The following is a 21,165-nucleotide window of genomic DNA, read 5'->3' on the forward strand; positions in this document are numbered from 1 at the left end:
CACAGTTCCGGAGGGTCTTGAGGTGAAGGCTGAAACCTGAACCACAGCGTGGCACAGCTGGAAGAGCCCAGGAAGGGGCCAACACAGTACACAGCACAGCCCTCACCATCACTGCTGTGTCCACTGCCATCCACAGCTGCATGAGTATGCCCACACACACAACTGCGCACACTGCCACTGTCACGTAGGGTGACTTTCCCCAGCCAGATTTTAAAGCCCTCAGACTGCAGTGCCTCCTATTAGTCTTAGCTCTTTCTGACCTGACAGGGGGGGGGGGGGGAAAGTGAGAGGGGAAAAAAAATGAAAGGAACTCAACATAAGGACTCATTTTGTATCACTGGAAGTGGGATAAAATGCTGTCTCCAGGGGAGAGCGCACATTGCCATGGTAACCTGCTCTAACCCGTCACAGTGGGTATTCCTGGGCGAGGAAGATGACACCGGAGGTCGTGCATCCGCAGTGTCTGTGGATGGTGTGATCCCTGCCATCAGGAAACAAGCTGGCAGCGAGCCCAGCTTTGCAGGGTGTTCCGCTAGCAACCCGTGTTCAGAGCCCAGCATGCACTGCAGGTGGACCCTGCCAGGGCACGTCACCTCTTCCCCCTGCTCCAGCTGGATCCCGATGCCTTTGGATGTCTCCCAGCCCTCCTGCTCGCTGCTGCTGGATCCCTGTGGAAGCAATGCACGCTGGCTCCTCACCCCCTTCTGGTCCCAGACAGGTGGTTGTACTGACCCATGTGCACACAATGCCAAGTCTTTAATCAAAGCCTGGAGTGGCAAAATCCCTCCTGGCCTACCCAGGGCCACCAGAGGCAAAGAGACAGGATGCTCTGGACTGTTTTAGCATGACTTCCCTTTGACACAGGGATGCATGGGACAGAGGACGATGTTCTTCAGGAAGCAGAAGACCAGGCAGCCCTGGAAGAAGGACTGGGAGAAGCGGTCCACCCACAAGTGTGTGCACACATTGTACCCCCACTCCCAGCACACCGCTTGCGGGGAAGAGGTGGGGGGGCTGGCAAGTTGTGAGGGAGGACTCTTCCCCCATGCACTGTATAGCCACTCCAACCATCCCATCTGCTGCAACCGTAGCCTGCTCTGAAGGGCAGAACTGGTGCACTGCAGACTCTGTATGCGTGTTACTTCTGCTCCACATTCCCAGCAAGCCAGGACTAGACTCTGCCTGCTGGATCCAAACCTCTCCCCAACCTCCCTCTCAGGGGAACTTCTCCCTTTACCATACTGGACTCCGCAATCATACTTGAAATGGGACTTGAGTCAGAGCGGTATATTTATAGATCTATATTTTACTTGCATCAAATAATGGTGAAATATTGCACAAAACAAATGGGATCTATATATACGTGTGCGTGTATGTGCGTGCGTGTGTGTGTGTGTGAGTGAGCAAGAGAGTGAGGTTGTTTTTAAGGGGATAGACTAGAGGTAAAATGAATGGGAGGGAGGCAGGGGACAATGCAGAGGTGGGGGGGGTGAAATCCTCCTTTCCCTGCACCTTCCCTGTGTCCTCCTCCTGCCCTGACCAATTTTTCTTTGTTGCTACTAATATTTTCTATATCTTGTGTTGTGGGGCTGATGATGACCTTGCCCATCCTTTCCTTTTTGTTTTCATTTATAAGGCAGAAAGTCTGGATTCATCTCAACCCTAGACAAGGGACTGCTATGTTTAGAAACCCACCCAGGAAAGGAGAAGACAGGAAAGGGGAGAAAAGAGAGTTGCTGAGAAACATGAAGGCTGCTGCTATGGGGAGTCCCACTGGAAAGCAAATACTGCGCTTGGAAGGACAAGGACCTGTCCTCTTTCATGCAGAGCAGAGTAAGAGGGTTGACTGGGAAATGCCCTCTTTATACCACTGGTTGCAAACAGGCTCTTACTCTGTTCCCTAGCGCACCTGGAAAACAGGCTGCCCTAGTGTGACTGAGCTGCTGCACTGTCTGCAGGCACTCTAGGGAACATGGTACCCAGCGTGGTCAGAAACGAAGCTCTCCTGTGGGATGCTGGATACAAAACGAGACCCAGTGCTCCTTGTGTGCCCAGGCAATGGGTTCCTCTGCTGTGTGGGGACAGGGGCTCCCGTTCTCCCTGCAGGCATGGCTAGGCATGGGGGGAATCCCCCCGAACGCACCCTTTGCTGCAGGCAGGTGTACCAATGCCACACGTAGGTAGGTGCCTGCCCTCAGGAAATGGTCTTTTGGGGCAGGCAGGTCCAACACATGCCAGGGTGATTTAGGGGCTGGCACGGCCACCAGAAACATCCCTTCTGCTCTCCCCGCTCCCCTTCCCCACACACCCACCTGTGGTACAGGCAGGCACATTTCTTGCAGGGAACAGATGGCACTTGTAATTTCTTTTTCTTTTCGTTACTGTTTGAGGGAGAGCAACAAGATTTTCTAAAATGATTGAATGGAGGTTTCTTTGGCATGAGACAGAAAATTTTTAAAGGTATATTATATTTCTGGCTTGTTGTTACAGAAGAATAATAAAGAATGTATTTTCCTATGCTCCTTCTTGTTTAAATGAGATCTCTGACAGTAACCTTCCCTCTCTCCCCTACCCCCTGCAAAAGCAAACACTGCAGGGATACAGCCAGCCAAACGAAAAAGCCCCTGAATTCCTATATATGTGTATGCTTGTCTGTACATAGTGTTTGAACTTGGAATGAACACGCACGTATATACACACACATACACTGTATCAGTGCAAGTCCTAGGCAAGCATGTACCTGTAGTTGGGGTGAGGCTGTAGGACCAAATACACAGTCAGTCAAGGTGAGACCCTAGATCTAGAAACACACACACACACAGTGCTCCAGGGACACAGTCAGACAAGGGCGATTGTGTAACAAGGATAAGATACTGTGGCAATCAGCTCATTACATAAAAGTAGAAAGGGCCAAATTAATCCCTAGTGTAAGAACGCAGAAGCCAATGGAGTTATATTCAGGTCAAATTTGATTCCAAAAGCTTGCTTTTTTTTTTTTTTTAAATTAGAGCATAATGTTCAATAAAACTTACCGTAACAAATAGTGAGCTATGGGTTCCTACATCTCCAGATTCCTGACCCTCCTGAGCAAGGTTATTTTGAAATGAATGGAAATTGCTATCTAATCCTATGGCACCCCCAAGTACACAAGCTGTCACCCCTAGAGCTAAAAGAGTCTCTCCACCAGCTGTTCTCTGGCTAGGTCTATCACACACAGCTAAGAATTTTAGATTCCCCACCTCTCTACTTTCAGTGCTAAGCATGCACAATTCATCACACACTCTTCCTGTGAGAAAAATCTCATCCTGATGCATGTGGAACCACAAAAGATGTTAAACCCTGCCACAAGCAAACCCTTGTGCCACCGTAGTCACACTGTGATACTCGGCCACCCTGTTATACTCAGTCTGATCTTCAGAGAGAAACTGGGAGCAGAACCCAGATACCCTTAATCCGATAACAGCTGAGGCATCCGTTCTGCTGAAAAGGTATGTGCCACAAGAGAATCACCACTATTGTTTAACAGTATGGTGTCTATGACACATAGTTTAATCTAATTTTGCCACACACAGATACTACTAAGCAGTTCATATAATACCAGAAATGTAGAGCAGAAAAAAAGAAAAGCCAACACACTCATCCGATGACTCCAGGTTTTTTCAGTTCATGAATTATCTGGGAGCAGGCTGTGATTTTCTGCAATTTGATTATCTTTCATTTGGCAAATGTATTTGCTCTGCATACATCTCTACTCATACACACATATAACACCATATATATAAACATGTAATTATGTATATATAATACATGTAAAATATATAAAATAGAATTCCTCCTCAGTATCTTGTTCATCAGCAGCTTGCTGTGCTGGCTGGAACAGCGTTTGCTAGCACTGATTGGAAGCACGGGTCAGAGGGTCAGTTTCTATCCTCTGATTAGATAAGTGCAAGTCCTAGTGTGGGATTTCTGAGGACCAAAAAGCCTTCCCTCCGAGAATACTGTGCAATACGACAAAAAAATAAGCATTCCCTGATGAGTACGGTTACAGAATGGAGGGCAAGTAAATAAAGATTTCCTGTGTTATTTTGGGGAGCTCTCCACATCAGTACCAGCCCTGGAAATCTGGGGACAAGGCAGCATCCTCACAGCTTTTCTCCGTTTAGAGGGTGGGGGAAAAGCAACCAAGAGGGGCTAGACCTCTCCTTCCCACAGTGGCACTGTGCTTCAGCCAGGCAGAGGCCATGTGCAGGACACCTGGAGCCAAGGAGAAAGCAAAGCGTGATGCTAAGAATAACTCTGCCTTGTGTAGAGCTTCTGGGCCAGGACAACAACGCTCTTTGCTCAGGGCTCCAAGCTGAGATTTGGCCCTTCACATTTGCTTTTTCAGTGTCCTAACTTGGGAATAAACTTGTTTGTTAGAACAGCTGCAGAAAATCAACTCATAAAGGGCACCAAACGAGTGACAAATGCAGGTATTTCATTTGAGGAAATATGCACAGACGATACACTGAGATATTCAACCAGCTCTGCATAAAGCTCAAGGGAAATATCCAGAGTAACAACAATGCTTTGCATTTCTATAGTGCTTGCCTTTGGCAGCTCTCTGGGAGCTTGCAAACATTAATGAATTCACAGAGGCAGAGATTCAGAGAGTATAAAGGCCAGAAGGGACTTTAGATCATCCAGTCTGACCTTCTGCCTATCGCACGCTACTTGGAAAGTGTGCAGAAAAGAACCACAAACATTATTTGAGGGTGGCAGAAAATGCCTTGCTGTGAAAGGCTTAAAGAGCTCAGTCTGTTTAGCTTATGAAACAGAAAATAAAGAAGTTATCCTGTAGAAAGTCCAACAGTGAGTGTTTACATGCAGCTAAGGCGAATCTTCCAGAAAGGCATCTACCTTTGATTTAAAAAACATTCAAGAGATGAAAACCCCCCTTTTCCCTTGGTACCTTACTACAATAACTATTCATGCTCACTGTCAGCATTCATGCTTAATATCTCATTTGAATCTGTTTGGTTTCCTGTCACAGGTTTTTGTTATGCTTCTCTCCCTTAGATTAAAAAAACGAATGTTCAGTAACCAGCATCTCTCCCTGTGAAGATACTTTATACTCTAATCAAATCATCTCTCAGCCTTCTTTTTGGTAAGATAAGCAGATTGAGTTCATTAAGTCTTTCGCTGTAAAGCACTTCCTCACCTCTGGAACAACACTGCAGCCTTTTGTTGCACTCTTTCCAATTTTTCCTCCTCCTTTTAGACGTATGCTCCTCATCCATCAAAATCTGTGCTCTGTATTGTAGATACTACCTATTGCCATACAATAGTAAACATCACCTTTCCCTACTCCTCCCCACCAAACAATGTCTCACAGCACACTCGCTAGGCTGTGTGAACACTGTTCCTACTTTAAAGATGGAGGCATATGGAAACGCCAGGGCAAAACCCTAACAAGTCATTTTGAATGAGCCAGATTATGGGAAACTGGTTCTGATCCCACTCATAACCACCTTGATAGTAGTACACATTCACTGGATTTTAAACAAGAGTCTCCAGATTTATGAATTCTTGGCAAGAGAACAATCTAGCCCTTTATTTAAACTGATGGTTCCCTTCTAGCAGTCTCCCTTTCTCATCCCCTCATGGTCTCATATGGTTATCTTTCACATCTCTCCCACCGGACATAAATGTCTTTGATTCCTCAGTTATTCTTTCTCTCTCCCCCTTATTTTCATCCTCTTGTGACTGATGATCCCCTTTTCAGTGACTGCCTCTGACCAGCTGCTTTTCAGATTCTCCTTTCTCTGATCTCAACTGTCACTTCTCAGCTGCCACAAAACACACCAGCCCCCACATCCCCATCTGCTTTTTAAAGGCTTGTTATCATAAGCAGGGGCTTCTCTGCTTACTCTTCTTTACTTTGCAAAACCCAAATCAATCAAGAGAAACCACCACACTGTCAAAGTCTGAGAGCGGGGTTTAGGTCAGCCCTAACTTCTGGCCTTCCAGGTGCTGAGCTGGGGCTTTCAGCTGCACTAACAAGGACAATTATATTCAGTCATGACTAAAATCACGGAGTGTGTGAATTACATGGTAAAAGGCCCAGCCTTGTACCCAAAGGGCGTGCTGCAGTGAACAGGGAGTGCCCTCAGTGACCGCCCTGCAACTCGCTTGCTTGCTGGTAGTGGTACTGTGGCATGGCGAGACAAGGGATTTCAGCCGTTCCCTGGTGATGGAGAAGGGACTGCAGGCTCGTAGAGTCTCATCTCTTTCTATTCAAGGCACCACCACCTTCTTACAGACTTTTCAAGCTCCAGGTTAAACCCATTTGTCTTTTTACCTCAGATTCTGGCTAAAGCTGCATTACCCTAACAGCTAGAAACCCTCTTCTAGTTTTCCACCCTAAATATTTTCATGGTCTATCTATACTACACTGTCTTTGTACAAGCTGTGTGCTTTAGTTTAAACGTTTCCTCCAAGATGCATTTATTACAGCAATCCTATCTGCTTCAGCCTTGGTTGCATGTGGTTAAACAAGCTGGGTTCTCCCAGGCTCCTCTCATGAAGTCAGGCTTCTCTTTCCTCTCATCATCTTTCTGTCCCGTCTGTACCTGTCTCAGCCTGTATTCCTTTGGCCAAAACTGTAACACAAACACAAAACTGTAACAAAAGAGGAGAGGTCTTACAGGGCTTTGGGTAGGAGTACCAATGCATCTCCATCCCCACTGGGAACACCTCTCCAGGTATGTTCTAGGACAACGTTTGCTTCATCCACAACTGCATCACACTATCACTCGCCAACATCCTACTATCACCTAATACAGAAGTTTGCAGCATTTTTCTCCTGAGCTTTCTCAGGATATGTTTATCACTGAGTCTACCTGGCTGCCTTTTGGCAAGGATCTCAGGACAGAACTTGGCAGACGACAAAGGTTCCCTGAATTTTATGTGGGCATCAGGGGGCTATACAGCCTACACTGAGGATCCTCACTGAGACTTGGCAAAATGGGCCCAACAGTTCCCAGAAGACAAGGGCTGCCTCTAGTCCTGCTTGCTGCACTCTCTGCCAGATCTCACAGAGTTCCCATCTTACAGAAGATTTCTAATATTAGCTCTCAAGCATATGACCTTGTCTGTCGTACTACTGAAATTCATTGCTTCTGGTACTCCTGCCAAGGTCAAATAAGGCTTTCGCTACGATATCCTGGTCCTTCCCTGTACTAGCAATGCCTTCTAGTGTTGAATCATCAGGACACTTCCTCACTACCTATTGCTGTCTGAGTCAGGGTCTCAGGTTAATGTTAGCAAAGACTAATCCCATGGCCGACCATGGGGGAGTGCTACAAGTAACCTTTCGCTAGACTGTGATAGGTGCTGCCATCTTCCCAGACTGACTCCTACCTCCCTGCCCCTTACAACTCCTTTGCCTTTCCTGATCTCCAGTTTAACTAATTGTTTCTTGTGTGGCACTGTATCAAGTGCTTTACTGAAATACAGAGATGAGACCTTTGAAATTTCTTTTGCCTTCCAGGAAAACAATAATCTGAAAGAAAGCTATTGGATTAGTCTGGTATGATCTAGCATTGATAAACTCATATTGCCTGACTCTCTTTTCCCCTGACTGCTTGGTAATAATTATACTTTCCTTCAAGATCTCTTCTAAAGTGCTACAAACATTACAGAGGTCACACTTACAGGTCTGAGACTGAGAAATTATTTCTCCCCATTCCTTAACCCTAACTGCTGAATTTTCACTTTTCCAGCCTGCATGGAGTCATCACTGCGGGTAGACTTGAAACAATATCCTTGCTATAAGCCTGTGTTTCTACATGCCAGCTCTCCCGGGGCCGGAGAGCACCGAGGCCCAGCACTGTGAGTGCACTAAGCAGCTTGAGCTGCTTATCCCAGTAGTCAGCTTGTTTCTTTCCCCAAGGACAATACTGCTGTCCTTATCAGTAACTTGGGCGCAGAGTCCTCTTTAGTTTTGGCTCAGACTATAGTCTCCCTGATCTTGACTTCACTCTTACTGCCCAGAAATGGCCTTACTTCTTATTCTCTTTTTTTTCAAATAGCTGAAGAATAGAATCTTTTGCTGTTTGTTTTGATCTCCTTTGCAAGGTCTAACTCAGCTTGATTTGTAAGCAATCCTCACTGTATCCCTACATTTCCTGACCTCTAAGACACAGCTTGCTTTGCTGTCTGTTCTTTTTCCATTCCACATAGGCTCTCTGCAGAGCCAGCTTAAGCAGTTGCCTGTGGCGGCAGACAGACGGAGGGCAACAGAATCAGGCATTGCCATTTACCGACTCCTCCCAGAAATGTGGGCTCCACACTGTCCCCAAAAGCTGAACTGCTCCCTCCCACACTCCAGACTTTGCACTGCTGCCTGTGAAAGCAGTGCCAAGAGCCAGCAGCAGACCACCCCTCCACACGCCCTGGGCAAGCAGTGTTGTCCACATCTTGCCTATCTCCTGCACACACATCTCTCTCCTGCCTTCCCACTGCCTTGGGAAAGCCTGACACTTCCCAGGGCTTCCACGCAAGGGCTCCCAGCCAAGCTCTCCCACAGGCAGAAGCAGGACGGCCACCTTCCAACTCTCCCTTCCTCTCACACCCTCCATGCGTCACCACCCAACAGTGGGCCCATACCCACTGCAAACTACCCTGCATCCAGCACCTCCGCATGAAGATTTGCTGATAGTCCTTGTACAGAGCAAGGACAGGGAAAGAAAAAGAGAGTTGGCTATCAGTACAGTCTCTGCACAGTACAGACGGTGAGAGCACAGCATATGAGCATTAGGGAGGAACAAGGAATATTTCTGGGAATATTATTGCAAAAAGCTCTAAGCAAACTAGACTGATCTCATAGTTGACGCTGCTTTGAGCAGGAGGCTGTCTAGAGACCTCTTGAGGTGCCTTCCAACCAGAATTATCCTATGGTCCTATGAATGGACTTCTGTATCCCAGTAAGGGAAAGGAGGAGAAGCAAAAGGTCTTATGACGGGAAAGGGCTGGTAGCAGGAGCCCCGTTACATAGCCTTATGATGAGATTTGTGCCTTAAGTGGACAGGTAGGGCAGGAGAATAGGAACTCAGGAAGGAAACAGGCTGAGTTTGGTGGTAAAAGGAATGTATCTTAGGAGTAGACTGGAGCTGTCCTCAGGTCTGCTAAGTTTCTGTGGTTCTCACCCTGCTAAACTTGTCTGCTTGTGCCTTGGCTGAATTTAAGCCAAACTATCTCACAAGACATCCTATAACCTCCTCCGCTGTAATATTTACCCCTGTCATCCCTACATCTACAGACTACTTCTGTGATCCCTTTCAGCATCTTCTTACATGACTTTGCTCCTCTGCTGAACTATAGGTCCTAACACAGGTCACGACATCAATTATACCTATGCTAAGGCTATGGTCCTTGCATGGACAACACTGCTTTCCTCCATGTATTTTAGATGCATAGAATCATAGAATCATTTAGGTTGGAAAAGACCTTTAACATCATCAAGTCCAACTGTTAAACAGATGTGGGCTGTTGTGGGGACACACACGTGAGTGAGGCAATGCCCTGACCTTGCAATGGCACAAGATTTAGGTTTGCACCCTACTTGGTCAGAGGTGTTAATGCCACTTGCTTGGCAGTTTGTGGATCTTCACACAGCTCCAGATGGAAGGTCCTGGCCCATTCACGACCCTCGCAGTTTGTCAGTCCCCCTGAATACTCAGTGCATATTGACAGACTCTACACACTGTGTACACTTCCATGTTCACATAGATTACTCCTGTACATGCCTGTGTACATACACAGAAAACACGTGTGAGTATGTAGCCCCACCACAGACAGAAGTAAGCGCAAATAGCTCTGTCAGTATATGCATCTGTGCACACCCCTAGTTACACACGCAGACAGGTATCACAGCCACACAACGCACTGCAGAGAAACTGTGTATGCAGATACACACACGTATGTACAAATCCCCTCACACACTGTGCATCTACACATACTCTACATGCAATGCACTCCTATGGGCCCACGTGGCCCCGGGCAGAGACACAGGTCCCTGCTGATGCTGGCTAGGTAGGAGTTAATGCAAGAGAGGCTGGGAAGGAAATTAAAAGCAAAAAAAAGTTGAAAGCCCAGCACATGATTCTTCTCCTATCACATCTGTGAATCCTGGAGCGCGAGAGTAATTGTCTGCAATGAGTCAGACCAAAAGGCACAAGGAAATGGTTGCCATGACAACTCGCGCACTGCTCTAATTCGGCTCAGAATTAAAATGATATCAAATAATTTGCAAGCAAAGGGAACACAGCAAAGGCGCCGGGTGCCAATCTAAAAATCCAGCTATATGCAAGCCTCTCCTGAGCCAGTGTCAAGGGCTTTTTTCCCTTCAAGCGTGACAACCATGGCAATCAGAGGAGCTATAGGAGTGGCAGTGATGGATAACCTTAGGGTAGAAGATTTCTGCTACGCACAGGCAAGAATGGGCTCCTGGGCTGGAACTCCAGCCTGGAACAGGCTCCAGGACTGGTGATGTCCTGGAGAAATGCCTCACCAGACCCCACAAGAGAAATCCCACTGCTCACAAGTTGTTACGGTGTCCCATTGAGAAAATACCTTGAAACAGCTGGTGCGGGCAGGGTCTGGGCACAGGCACGCACCCACAGGGGGGGCATTCAGTCTGCGCTGGCCGAAGCGCTGCCTGCATGGGCTAAGGAAAGGAGAGTTGATTCACTTAATGTTTTTTTCCTGGTAAGTGGTGCAGTGTGCAAACTCCATCACTCAGCTGAGGCTACAAGGAAATATTTATTCTATGGAATTGGCTATTGTCTTCACTTTTCCCCTAGCCAAGGGTGCATCCCCAAGGCAATAGGCAATGTCCACACACACAGGGAGGAGGCACAATCCCTGTGCTGAAGATCTTACAGCCTACACAGACAGCAGATACACCTTGGAAGAAACGGAAATTGCTGATGTCCAGCCTGGGTGGGCAGAATGCTATGGAAGATGTCTCAAGTACCTATTTTTAGCATTCTTTTGAGGACAGAATAAATTTGCTTGACCCCATTGTCACCAGTTACTGTCTATGCATGGAGGTATCTATATGGAGTTTTGCAGGCAGGTGCTTGCTCTTTCTGCCTGTTTACTGACCTGACTAGAGGATAACCAGCTCTGAACAGGGAACCATGTGGCCCCAGCACTGATACCAAACCTTGGCAAAAGGCAGAGTTTGTAAGATCAGAGCCAGTGCAAAATAAGGCAACCACCTCACTTTTGTCTTGCTCATAGAACAGCTTGTGTCTGCCCCAGAAACACCCCAAAAAGCAGCCTTTATGCTGACAGGTCTCTCCCCCAAGGCTCAGTATGTAAAGTAGAATGCAATGGACAGCAGGCAGGCAGATGGATGGAAGAAGGATGCAAGAGACACTGGTTTTGGCACACCAGTGCGACCGTGTAATGTTGATACCCTGGCCCGTGGAGCATTGGCTCAACCCTTAGGCCAGCCAAATGTGTACCGACTGATAACGGCCTCTAGACAGATGTCCTGAGAAGTGGAGAAGGCATGGCTGCTGTTAGTACTAAAATCATCAGCGTTTCTGCCTTACTGACTGCCCCTAACACTTTCTATGACTGAGCTCCAAGGCACGGCCCCTTCAGATGTCTCTCATTTTGTCAGATCAAAGGGATGCCTGAGAAACTGCTTGGGCTTTGGGGATTGCCACGACTGAACAGCATCAGGCAGAAACCAGACATAGCAGGTGATGGGCTGAAAAGGAGTCGAGTCTTCCTTCTTTCTACCCGTGCTACCACTGGATGCAGGGGAGACCATGATGTTCATAAAGGCACCCGGGTGATGCCTCGTGAGCTCACAAAAGTCCCCGCGCTGGGACAATGTTGGCACAATCTCCAGTATTAAAAGAGCGGCAGCAGTCCTTCTGAATACCTCAGCACACACTCAAGAGATCAGCCGCTCTCAGGTTTTGTATGGGTAATGTTATGCTGGTTTCCAAGCCAGTCTAGTGAAATAATTTTAATTCTCCAGCTTGGATGCAGTTATTTCCCTGTAAAAGGTGCTTATGCTATTGTAGCTTATTCCCATGCATTTTAGCAGCTTCTACAGGTGCAACTGTCACTTTCTAGAGAGGAGGTTGAAATGTTTTATCCACCCAAGCAACAAAATTGTAGGAATACAGAATTGTGTGTACGTTAGTTTGAAAAGATGCCACAGCAACAGAACTGCTGAAAAAGCCACCTGCACCTCTTCTCCCTGCTCGCTGGTAACAGACAGCAGGTAGCCAAAATTGGGGACCAAGGAAGAGGATGGAGACACATCAAGCTGGCCAGTAATCACTTTTCAAATGAAGAGCTTCTCTCAGACTGATAGAGGTTGGATTTTAACCAGTGGTATAATGGCAAAATTACTTCCCATTATCTCTTTTTCAGACTGATTGATTTCAAATACTTTTGAAAAAAAAAAATCTACGCTTTTTTGAAAATCTGGTCCTGCTGCGAGTACAGAGCTCTTCTGAAAATACTAGGCCTTAATAACTCAGTGTCCCAAACCTCTCTCTGTAAAATAGAGACAATATTTCTCTTCTCTCACCCTTGTTTGAGCTTGCCTAGGACTCTCTCCAAATACATCTGTATACACTATTGGTGTCATGGGATAACTATTTCACTGTGGTCCAATCACAGCAGATAAGAACTCACAGTAACTTTCAATATAAACAGAGGAGAGAGGTATTGTATAAAATAAACCTGCATCTCCCAAGTGCCCATTTGGATTTTTTTTATCGGGCACCACGGAGCCTGTGCATGCCCCTGTGGTTTGCTGGTATGGGCTGTTTCCCATCCCTGAGACATAACAACCATAGCAAGGAACCTAATGGAAAGAAACCCCTACCTGCCCCTGTTGGGACTGGCAGCCAGCTGACAGCAACCTAAGTCGAACAACGAGGTCAGGCAATGAAAGAGACGTCATACACTGCCCAAAGTGACAGCTAAACTCCTGCGCCAATTCCAGCAGTTTCACTGAGGCTTTAAATCACTAAAAGCTTCTGTCAGCAGCTACATGTGATTTCTGCTGCGCACCCCCTGAGGACCAGAAAGCCCCAGGCTACTGACTCACGGGAGGGAGCAGATGACAGTGCTATCTGGGGCAGGACTTGGCTTGGGGAGAGTGCCATCACAATTCCTTATTTTTCATTTCCAACAAAGTTAGTGTGCGTGAGATGTACTGGACTGACATCCCAGGAGAATAGCTGCCTTTAATTAATTATAATTAATCATCCAGGCATTACTTAATGTTTGCATAGTGCTTTGAAGTGCCAAAGCACAATACAGCAGGTAGATATTATTAATTCAAAGAAACATGTATAGCCAAGCCAGGGGTAGGTTTGCCTGTGTGGCTTCCCACCAAAGAGACCACACCAACTCAGCTCGCACAAGCGGACCCTGCCTTGGCTCCACCGTGTCCTCCAAGAGACCTGGGGGTACCTTGAACCCTTTGCACTTCCCCCTTGTGCCCCAGGTACAGGGGCTTAGCCCACAGCAGAAGGAGAGGGATGGGTGAAAAGGGGAGAGGGTAGGGTAGGGTAGGGCAGAGGATAGCACTTTTTCCTCCTGAATTTGGCCACCTCCCCACCTGTCCTTGTGTGGACTAGCCCTTCTAACGGCATCTTGGCCTCCCCCCCAAACCCATTCTGCGATTCCCTACCGAGCCAAGCCAGACGAAAACAGGAGGAAGGAGGCCCTTGTACTCCCCCTCCATCCCTGCCCTCATCCCTCCAGCCTGGCTGCTCTCTAATCCCAGATGACTGCTCCCTCACGCCCTGACAGCATCCAGGCCTGTGTCATCTTCCTGGACACTCGATTTTACCAGTTTGCCTTTCTCCGCCTTGGCTGGAGACTGCCATTCAGCTGCCAGAAGAAAAGGGCCCCAGCGCTCCCTGTCACTGGCGTCCTCCCCATGGGGGCACTGGGAGTGCTCCCTCCCCACAGGCATGGCTGTAAATCCTAGAGCTTAATTTTTCACTGCATGCATAGTGAACATTTCAGAGCGCTTACAAATCCCCCCCAAGCACCGTCAAGTCAAACAAGTGACAGTAACAATCAGTGGCAGAATGACAGGCCAATTCATACCACTTGCACTTTTATAGGGGCACGTAAAAAGCCTCTGTTGTTCCCCTTTTACAGAACTGTAACAGCATTTACCCACAAACTACAAGCCTACCCAGATATTTGGCTTTCTGGGAACCAATGCTGGGTAGCAAACTGACTTCTAGTAGTATCCTAAGTCTAAATGAACGTGGCATCAAGCCCACTGAGGGCTGATGCCATCAGAATAACAATAACAACAATCTGCATCCCATTCTGCTCTGATTGCTTCTTGCTGTGTCTCCACTCACTCCCCTTCCTTCACCTCTCTCCTGTACCCAGGATGGTATTACAGCACTGCCCAGCATCATTTGCACTGCAGCCTCCACTGTGAGGTGAAGTCCCCTAGAATCAGGTCCTAGCCGCTCAGGATGATTATGTTAGTGTGAGGGGAGCTGAAGAGAGACCTACATCCTTACTCTCAAAGCTGCTATCCTCAAAATCAAACAGTAGTGCAATAGGTAGTGTGCCCATCATTCTTTTTTCTTTTTTTTTTAACCACTACTGGTATTATAAAAAATTCAGACAATGAACCTAGTCACTACTGGAAACAAAGCAGATGGTAATACAGTACCTTTTTGCTCCCTGAAAGCCCCCAAATGTGTTGTAAACCTATGTCCAAGCCAGCAGATGGGACATACATCAGCAAACCCTTGCACTCCCACTGAAGTCAATGGAGGTTACAGCTGGGGGCTTGAAGGATTTTGGACCCTTTGGGAGAAATTATTTCCCTCGGTGCTGCCCTGCAGCCCATACTTTGGATGAAATATAGGTAGTTTTCCTCAGCGCGTAAGAAACGGGGAATAAAGAACACCCAGCTGAATGTAGCATGTATGGAAGTAAGCAGAAGTTGCTTGTGGTCAGGTCACCTAATGTTCCTGCTAGCTACAGGGACCATGGTACCTTTAAGGAACGAAAGCGCTTGAGAATTCATTTCTGTCTCTCAACTTCTGTGGTTCCAGTGAGGAAACTGGTTTGTTCTTTATCATTTCCACAAATGACAGAAATTTTACCTTATTGCTACTGTTTTAACATGATTTCTTTCCCTATCCTCTGCTGCTTTCTCCACCCTCCTCTTCCGTCTGCAGAGGATCCTGCCCCTTCACAGCATGTCCACACAGACAGTCGATTCAGCATTCAGCATAACTGAGGGGGTGGAAAGCTCCACAGGGGTTGTGAAAAGCACTGCTGACAGAAGAGAAATGGCTCCGTCAGGGGCAGATCCTCCTGCCACTTGTTCTTGCTCCAGCTCTTCCACCCAGAAGTTTCCTTCCCTGTATTTATGCCGAGTGCCAGATGAACTGTTTGTGTGCCTCTGCTCTAACTCACAGGTCAGGAAAAGGAAGGAAAAGAACCAAGAAAAACAATCCTTTTTTAAAAAAATGTTTTTTCTCCTCCCAAATTCATGCTTAGAAAAATGCTCCCGTGCTGCACAGAGACCCTTGGTATAGTTTCAATGCTATTTCATTCTCTGCTGAGTATATTCATAACAGTGCCAGCTAGTATCAGTTTTGTGAGCAGTTTCTATGACCCAAGCACCTACTTAACATGAATTTTACTGAAACCATCTCTATTTCACAGGGGTCTCTGGACAGACCTCATAATAATTTTCCGGCTTTGGGCTTGAAATGGTGGTATATTAGTGAAAAGTGCTATTTCATAACACCCCTCCTTCAGCTTATAAGTACTTTCTCAATGCCCGGGTGATACTTAAAGAGTACCACTTTCAACTGGAACTTACTGAAAGCCTGGAAATTAAGGAACGCTTCATCAGATGAAGTCAAACTGCCATAGTTTTACTGATTACTGGTACTGAAGACCATTCATTGTATCCTACCCAGCCTAGGCAAAAGCAATGGCTGACTCTCGATCTGAAGGTATCTGCTATATGGCCTTCTCTCTACTAGATGCTCCCATAACAAAGTTGTTGTTTGGGATCTGTTCTACTCAGTCATTCCTTCCACCATACAGGACTCCATTAACACTAACCATTCTTTCACAAGCAGCTTTGCACCTCGGCATGTTTCTGGTGATAATTACTCCATTACCTGTTCCAGCAACCTCTTCCCTTAGTCACTGCTTCCAGGTCTAAAAAAAATTCCACTGAGCTACATCTTCTATTACCCCAATGCTCCTACACAGAGCATTTAAGTTGGATATGATGCCAACATTATCGATTCATGTTGCTTTGTTTCGTTAAATGGCTGCTCTGTTTCACTTCTGAGTTTACTGTACTTCCATAAAGGCTGAAGCAATTGCTGCAGAAAATGGTAAAGCTTCAAAAGCTTTGGGGTTCTGTTGGAAATAACGTGCTTTACAAATTTTCCAAAGGTAGATGCAGAGTCTAGTGAAGGTCTGCCAAAAAGGGTTTAAAGCTCAGATACAAAGATAAGTTTGACAATCTATATGACTGAGTTGGAAATCTAGTAACAAGCCCATTCCACCAGCAAAAGTTACTTTTCAGCTGAGATAATGATGAAGATGCATGAATGTGCTGTTCTTCCAAAACCAAGTGTCTCCTGCAAGCAGTTCAAAATCTGCATGGACTTCTCAACCTACTCATGCTCCAGAGAAATAGCCTCAATCCACAAATTCACCAGCATTGAAGATGGGAAGCTTCCATTCAAACAGCCAGTTTCCCTTTCAAAAGCCTATTTTCAAAAGCCATTCAGTACCTGTTCTAATATTCTCTGTTTAGCCTAGTTTTCAACATCACAAGCTATTGCGGCTCCCGTCATTTCCTTGAATGACAAGCTAACAGCTCTCAGCTCCCACTCTCAATACAAGATGCAACCATTTCATTCAAGATAAAAAGAGAAACCAGAGTGTCCTACCTGCTGCAATACCCATCTTCCCATCCACGGACACAGCCACAGCTGTGCTCACTGTCACCACTTTTGGTAGGCTACCTCCCTCTGTCAAGACACAAATACAGCAGGCTTGGTTAGCTTACCACCAGAGAGGAGTTAAACGCAGAGGGAGCAGCTTGCTCACATGCTTTCACATCCAGGCCAGTATGTACATATGCCTCAACCCTGAAATATCCAAGAGTTTGGAGGACTGCATCTTTCAAGACATATAAGCAACCTAAGGGGCTATGAGTAGATTTTTTTTTTCTTCTCGATAATGTCCCATAATAAAAGTAGCATCCTCAGCATAAAATATAAAGGACTGGCCTCCTCAATTTTGGGCATGTAGAGCTTCTCTTAGGCCAGAAAGCTGCTCTGCTTCATGCACCAGTTAAACTCTGTATACAGAGGAGAAGCAGGACAGGTAACTCTGACACTGACTCTCGCACAGCAAAGGCCAGGCTTACGCCTATCTCTGCTACCCAAGCCAGGCCAGCACTACAACTGGAGACACAGATGCAGCACTTCCAGGTACTTCCAGGGTGTGCTCCATTTTAGAAGCAAAGTCTTCTGGGACTTTGCTGCCTAAACTCTGTTATGCCTCATGATCTTCCAATTACCCTTTAGCTGCTGCTTTAAGCATCCTGTAGGTCCTGTATCACATCTGCCAGCCCTGTGCAGATCTCTTAGCTCCCACAGGGCATTTAAAATAGCATAGCTGGATAGGTTTAAGCAACTGAACTCCACCTCCCCTCTCTTTGTTAGTGCAGTTGTTTCAGCCTGCAATTGTCCACGTGGCAGATTCCACTTCTGTGTTTTTTTAAAGCAATTAGATTAGCTTCAGCTGGGGCACCTCTTTTGGAACTGCCAGGGGACAGTTTGAAGGTCAGCATGATCAATTTAGCCTGCAACTCATTCCCTCCTTGTGTGCTGTATGGAAATCTCTTGCTCAGACAGATGGGTCAGAGATTCTTTCCTTCCCCAGAGCTCCAGCATTTGTTACTGCTTTCCATTTCTGCCTTCATCGTTCTTGTTGGTACCCAGCGTGTCCTGAGCATGATTCTGTGTCTACCACAGCTTAGCCTGGAGTCTCTCACTCATTTTTTTGGACTGAAGCCAGATTAACTTGCTCAAGGATGTCAGAAATAGTGAAGTCCTTGTGAAACAAACACCCAGCCAACTTATGCTCACATGCCTTGAGCCTTTATGGTGAACCCCAAGTTTCTTGCTCTCCCTAGGATGGGACAAATAAGCAAAACACACTTAGCAACCCTAGGAAAAAAAAAGACAAACCAAAAAAACCCCACAAACACCCAACACGTGAGAGATCTGGGCTGGCTGCAAGAACAGTTCTTCTCTCTGGGACTTTTGGACACTGGAAGGACGAGCCCTGGATAAATTATTCTGATGACCTGAAGTTATTCCTGCTGGGTTCCTCCCCAACAGGGAGGTCTTTGGGCTCTTGCCTCTTATGTGATGGGAAGTGCATCTGCCACGAAAACCCCTTGTCACAGGGCGGGCATGTACTGAGTCATGTGGAAAGCATGAAAGGGGGACGTCAGCTTCTAATCATCAAGAATTTCATAAGAAACTGGGTGCTCTGTTCTGGCCAAAAGGTGAGGCACCCCTGCTTCATCAGATGTCACAGAAGGGCCTGGACTCTGCTCTGACAGTGAAGCACTGTGGCTCAGAAGCACTGAGTATTATTTCCTGGCTCTTCACGGGCATCTTGTGGGATCTCATGGATCACAGTCTCTCTAGGCCCAGCTGCTCATCTCTAAAGAGACTAATAATCTCCCTTACACAGGAGATAAGCAGGGTCTATTGTGCTGCATAAGGTCTTCAGGGCCAGGTACTACTTTTTACAATGTGCCTGTAAGGGTTTCCAGGTGAATGGAATCCTGTACTTGATTGAAGCTTCTGACCAACAGCCATGTAATACAAAAAACAGTGGCAGCTGCTTGTCCTCTGTCTTTATCCATGCAAAACTACCTGTGACTTCTAAGAAAGCCACATCAAGCCACAACCCCAATGTTTAGCCACCAGTGACTACTGTGGCCAGGGTCATGGCTGCCCTAGGAAGCCCCACAGCGTGTCACTGCCTGTTTTTCTAACCCACGCTCTATTCCAAAGAGCAAATGCCGTGGCATGCACAGGAGTAAAAGGTCCCTCCTGCCATGCCTCCCCCTCTCTCCACACTTCCCTTTTAAGTGAGATGTAAGGGTGCTGGGCAGAGAGGGGCTTTCATGGGAGGTTTCAAGTATTTTCTCTTTCCATCCCTCTCCCTTTACATCCTGGTTCATCTCTTGCCTCCCAGTCCGGTTTTCTCCTCTTTGCTACTTGCTTTCCCACCCACCAGCCTCCTACCACTGCGCCACAAAAAGCTTTAACAGCTAAAGTGCTGAGCTCCATGACAGAGATGGAGAGCTACGGGCCAGGGAGGAGCACAGAGGGGATTTCTGCCTTCTGTGTAGGAGTCTTGCATGAGTATTTTGTTTTGAATGTTTCTTTCTAGGCTCTTCTGCTCTCTTTCAGCCTTCGGGAGGTCCTGGCTGGCCCTGCAAACTCACAGGAACCAACACCCTAAGTAAGAGACACTGAAAAGCCACTCCTTGCTTTCCTCTCGTGTTTGAGCTCCTTATCTGGGCAAGAGGTGCCATAGTCTAGTAGCAGGATGGCAAGGACGCAGGGCAGCAATGAGACACCCTCACCAAGAAGAAGCTATGGAAAAGCCTTCCTCCCTTTTCCTCCACCATCTTCCATAACAAACCCATCCTTTCCTGTTGTGGAAAGCGGCGATGGAAAAAATTACACCATCTAAACTTACACTTCCTGACTGACTGCTTGCTGATCCCTCATCAGCCCTGGCTGTTACTGTCATCCGGTATGCCTGATGATGTTCCCTCCCAGGCCTGGTCACATCTATGTGTCCAGTTCCTTCTGTGATACCTTTACCTTCCCCTTCCCACAGTTCACGTGTCCTCCAGCCCTGCAAGTACCTTGTGTTCCCCCACCCCCCGCGTCCCTCAATCCTTCGGTCTACCTAGGCCCTGCCTTTCCATGCGTCCTTCATCTCCTCTGCAGCCTGACGTTATGCAGCCCTGACTGCCTTCCCCACAGCTTGTAGCTTTGTCTTTCCGCTGCGTCCAGTTCTTGGCCATGACCCCTCTGCCTCTACGCCAGTGCAAACATAATGCCAAAAGGCCAGGTCTCAGCACTTCCCACTATGGAAGAGGCAGCAATAAAGAGATTGGTGTGGCATGTGACACAAGATGTGAAAAGCTTTCTCTTCTCTCCTCTGCTCTGGCGTTCAGGCTGGGGTTACCTGCATCGTCTTCTGAAACAATGCTGTAGATGAAGCTCCCAGGGGGATGCTCAGCTGCCCGGCGGTACCACAAAGGGAAGTGGTCCATGGTGAAGATACTTTCCTTGTCCTTCCGTGTCAGGAATTTCCTGCCGGGAGAAAACCCAGGGCAGCCTTTTGTACAGGGCGCAGAGGAGCAGCAGCCCTCCTTGGGGCGATGCAGTGGGACCCCGGGGCTGGGCACATCACCTGGGGCTTCTCCTGTGGCGGAGGGAGGCCGGGGACCCCCGGGTGACCGAAACACGCCAGCGGGAGGGTCCTCGCAGAGCACTCCTCGCCCCAGGGACGCCGGGGCGGTTTGCGAGGCCTCCCTCGCTACCGAAACGCGGACGCCCCGCCCTGCGCTTCGCACCCTGCGGCGGGTGTGGGTCACAGACCGACCCCCGGGACACGCTCAGAGCTCTCACCGGCGGCCGGGCCGGGCCGAGCCGCTGACGGCCAGACCCCACCCGCGGCACACCCGCCGCCATTTTCCGTCAGCGCCCGGGGCGGCGGCGGCGCCCCCGCCCCGCTCCCCGCCGCGCCGGGGCCAGCGCCACCGCCGCCGCGCCTCTGCCGGCCGCCCGCCAGGTGCCGCTGTTGCCCCGGCCGAGGCCCTCGGCGCCGCCGCAGCCGGCCCCGAGGGCGGGCGAGGGGAGGCCGCGGGCCGGCAGGGCCTTGCTGGCGGCGGTGCTGCGGCTTCCCGCGGTCTCTGGGGGTTGGTGCCTGGGGAGGGCGGGAGGGAGGATGTCCCCCTTCTCCGCCTGCCCCGCGGGAGGCCTGGCAGGTTACGCCGTGAGGAGCAAGGGGCAGGGCCGG

The 21,165-nt window shown here is 48.0% G+C and overlaps 1 protein-coding gene across 1 annotated transcript in view; it reads right to left on the reverse strand.

The window, feature by feature from the left end:
* The window catches only part of LOC142411134 (voltage-dependent calcium channel subunit alpha-2/delta-4-like), a 125,508-nt gene that overhangs the window by 46,329 nt on the left and 58,014 nt on the right, over positions 1-21,165 (reverse strand). The window contains exons 25-26 of the mRNA XM_075504488.1: positions 20,329-20,456; positions 16,989-17,069 (exon numbers count right to left, since the gene is read on the reverse strand). Of these exons, the coding sequence (XP_075360603.1) occupies positions 16,989-17,069; positions 20,329-20,456 (209 nt within the window). The remainder of the gene's footprint in view (positions 1-16,988; positions 17,070-20,328; positions 20,457-21,165) is intronic.

This window comes from Mycteria americana, chromosome 1 (genome assembly GCF_035582795.1).
Source record: "Mycteria americana isolate JAX WOST 10 ecotype Jacksonville Zoo and Gardens chromosome 1, USCA_MyAme_1.0, whole genome shotgun sequence".
Lineage (NCBI taxonomy): Eukaryota > Metazoa > Chordata > Aves > Ciconiiformes > Ciconiidae > Mycteria > Mycteria americana.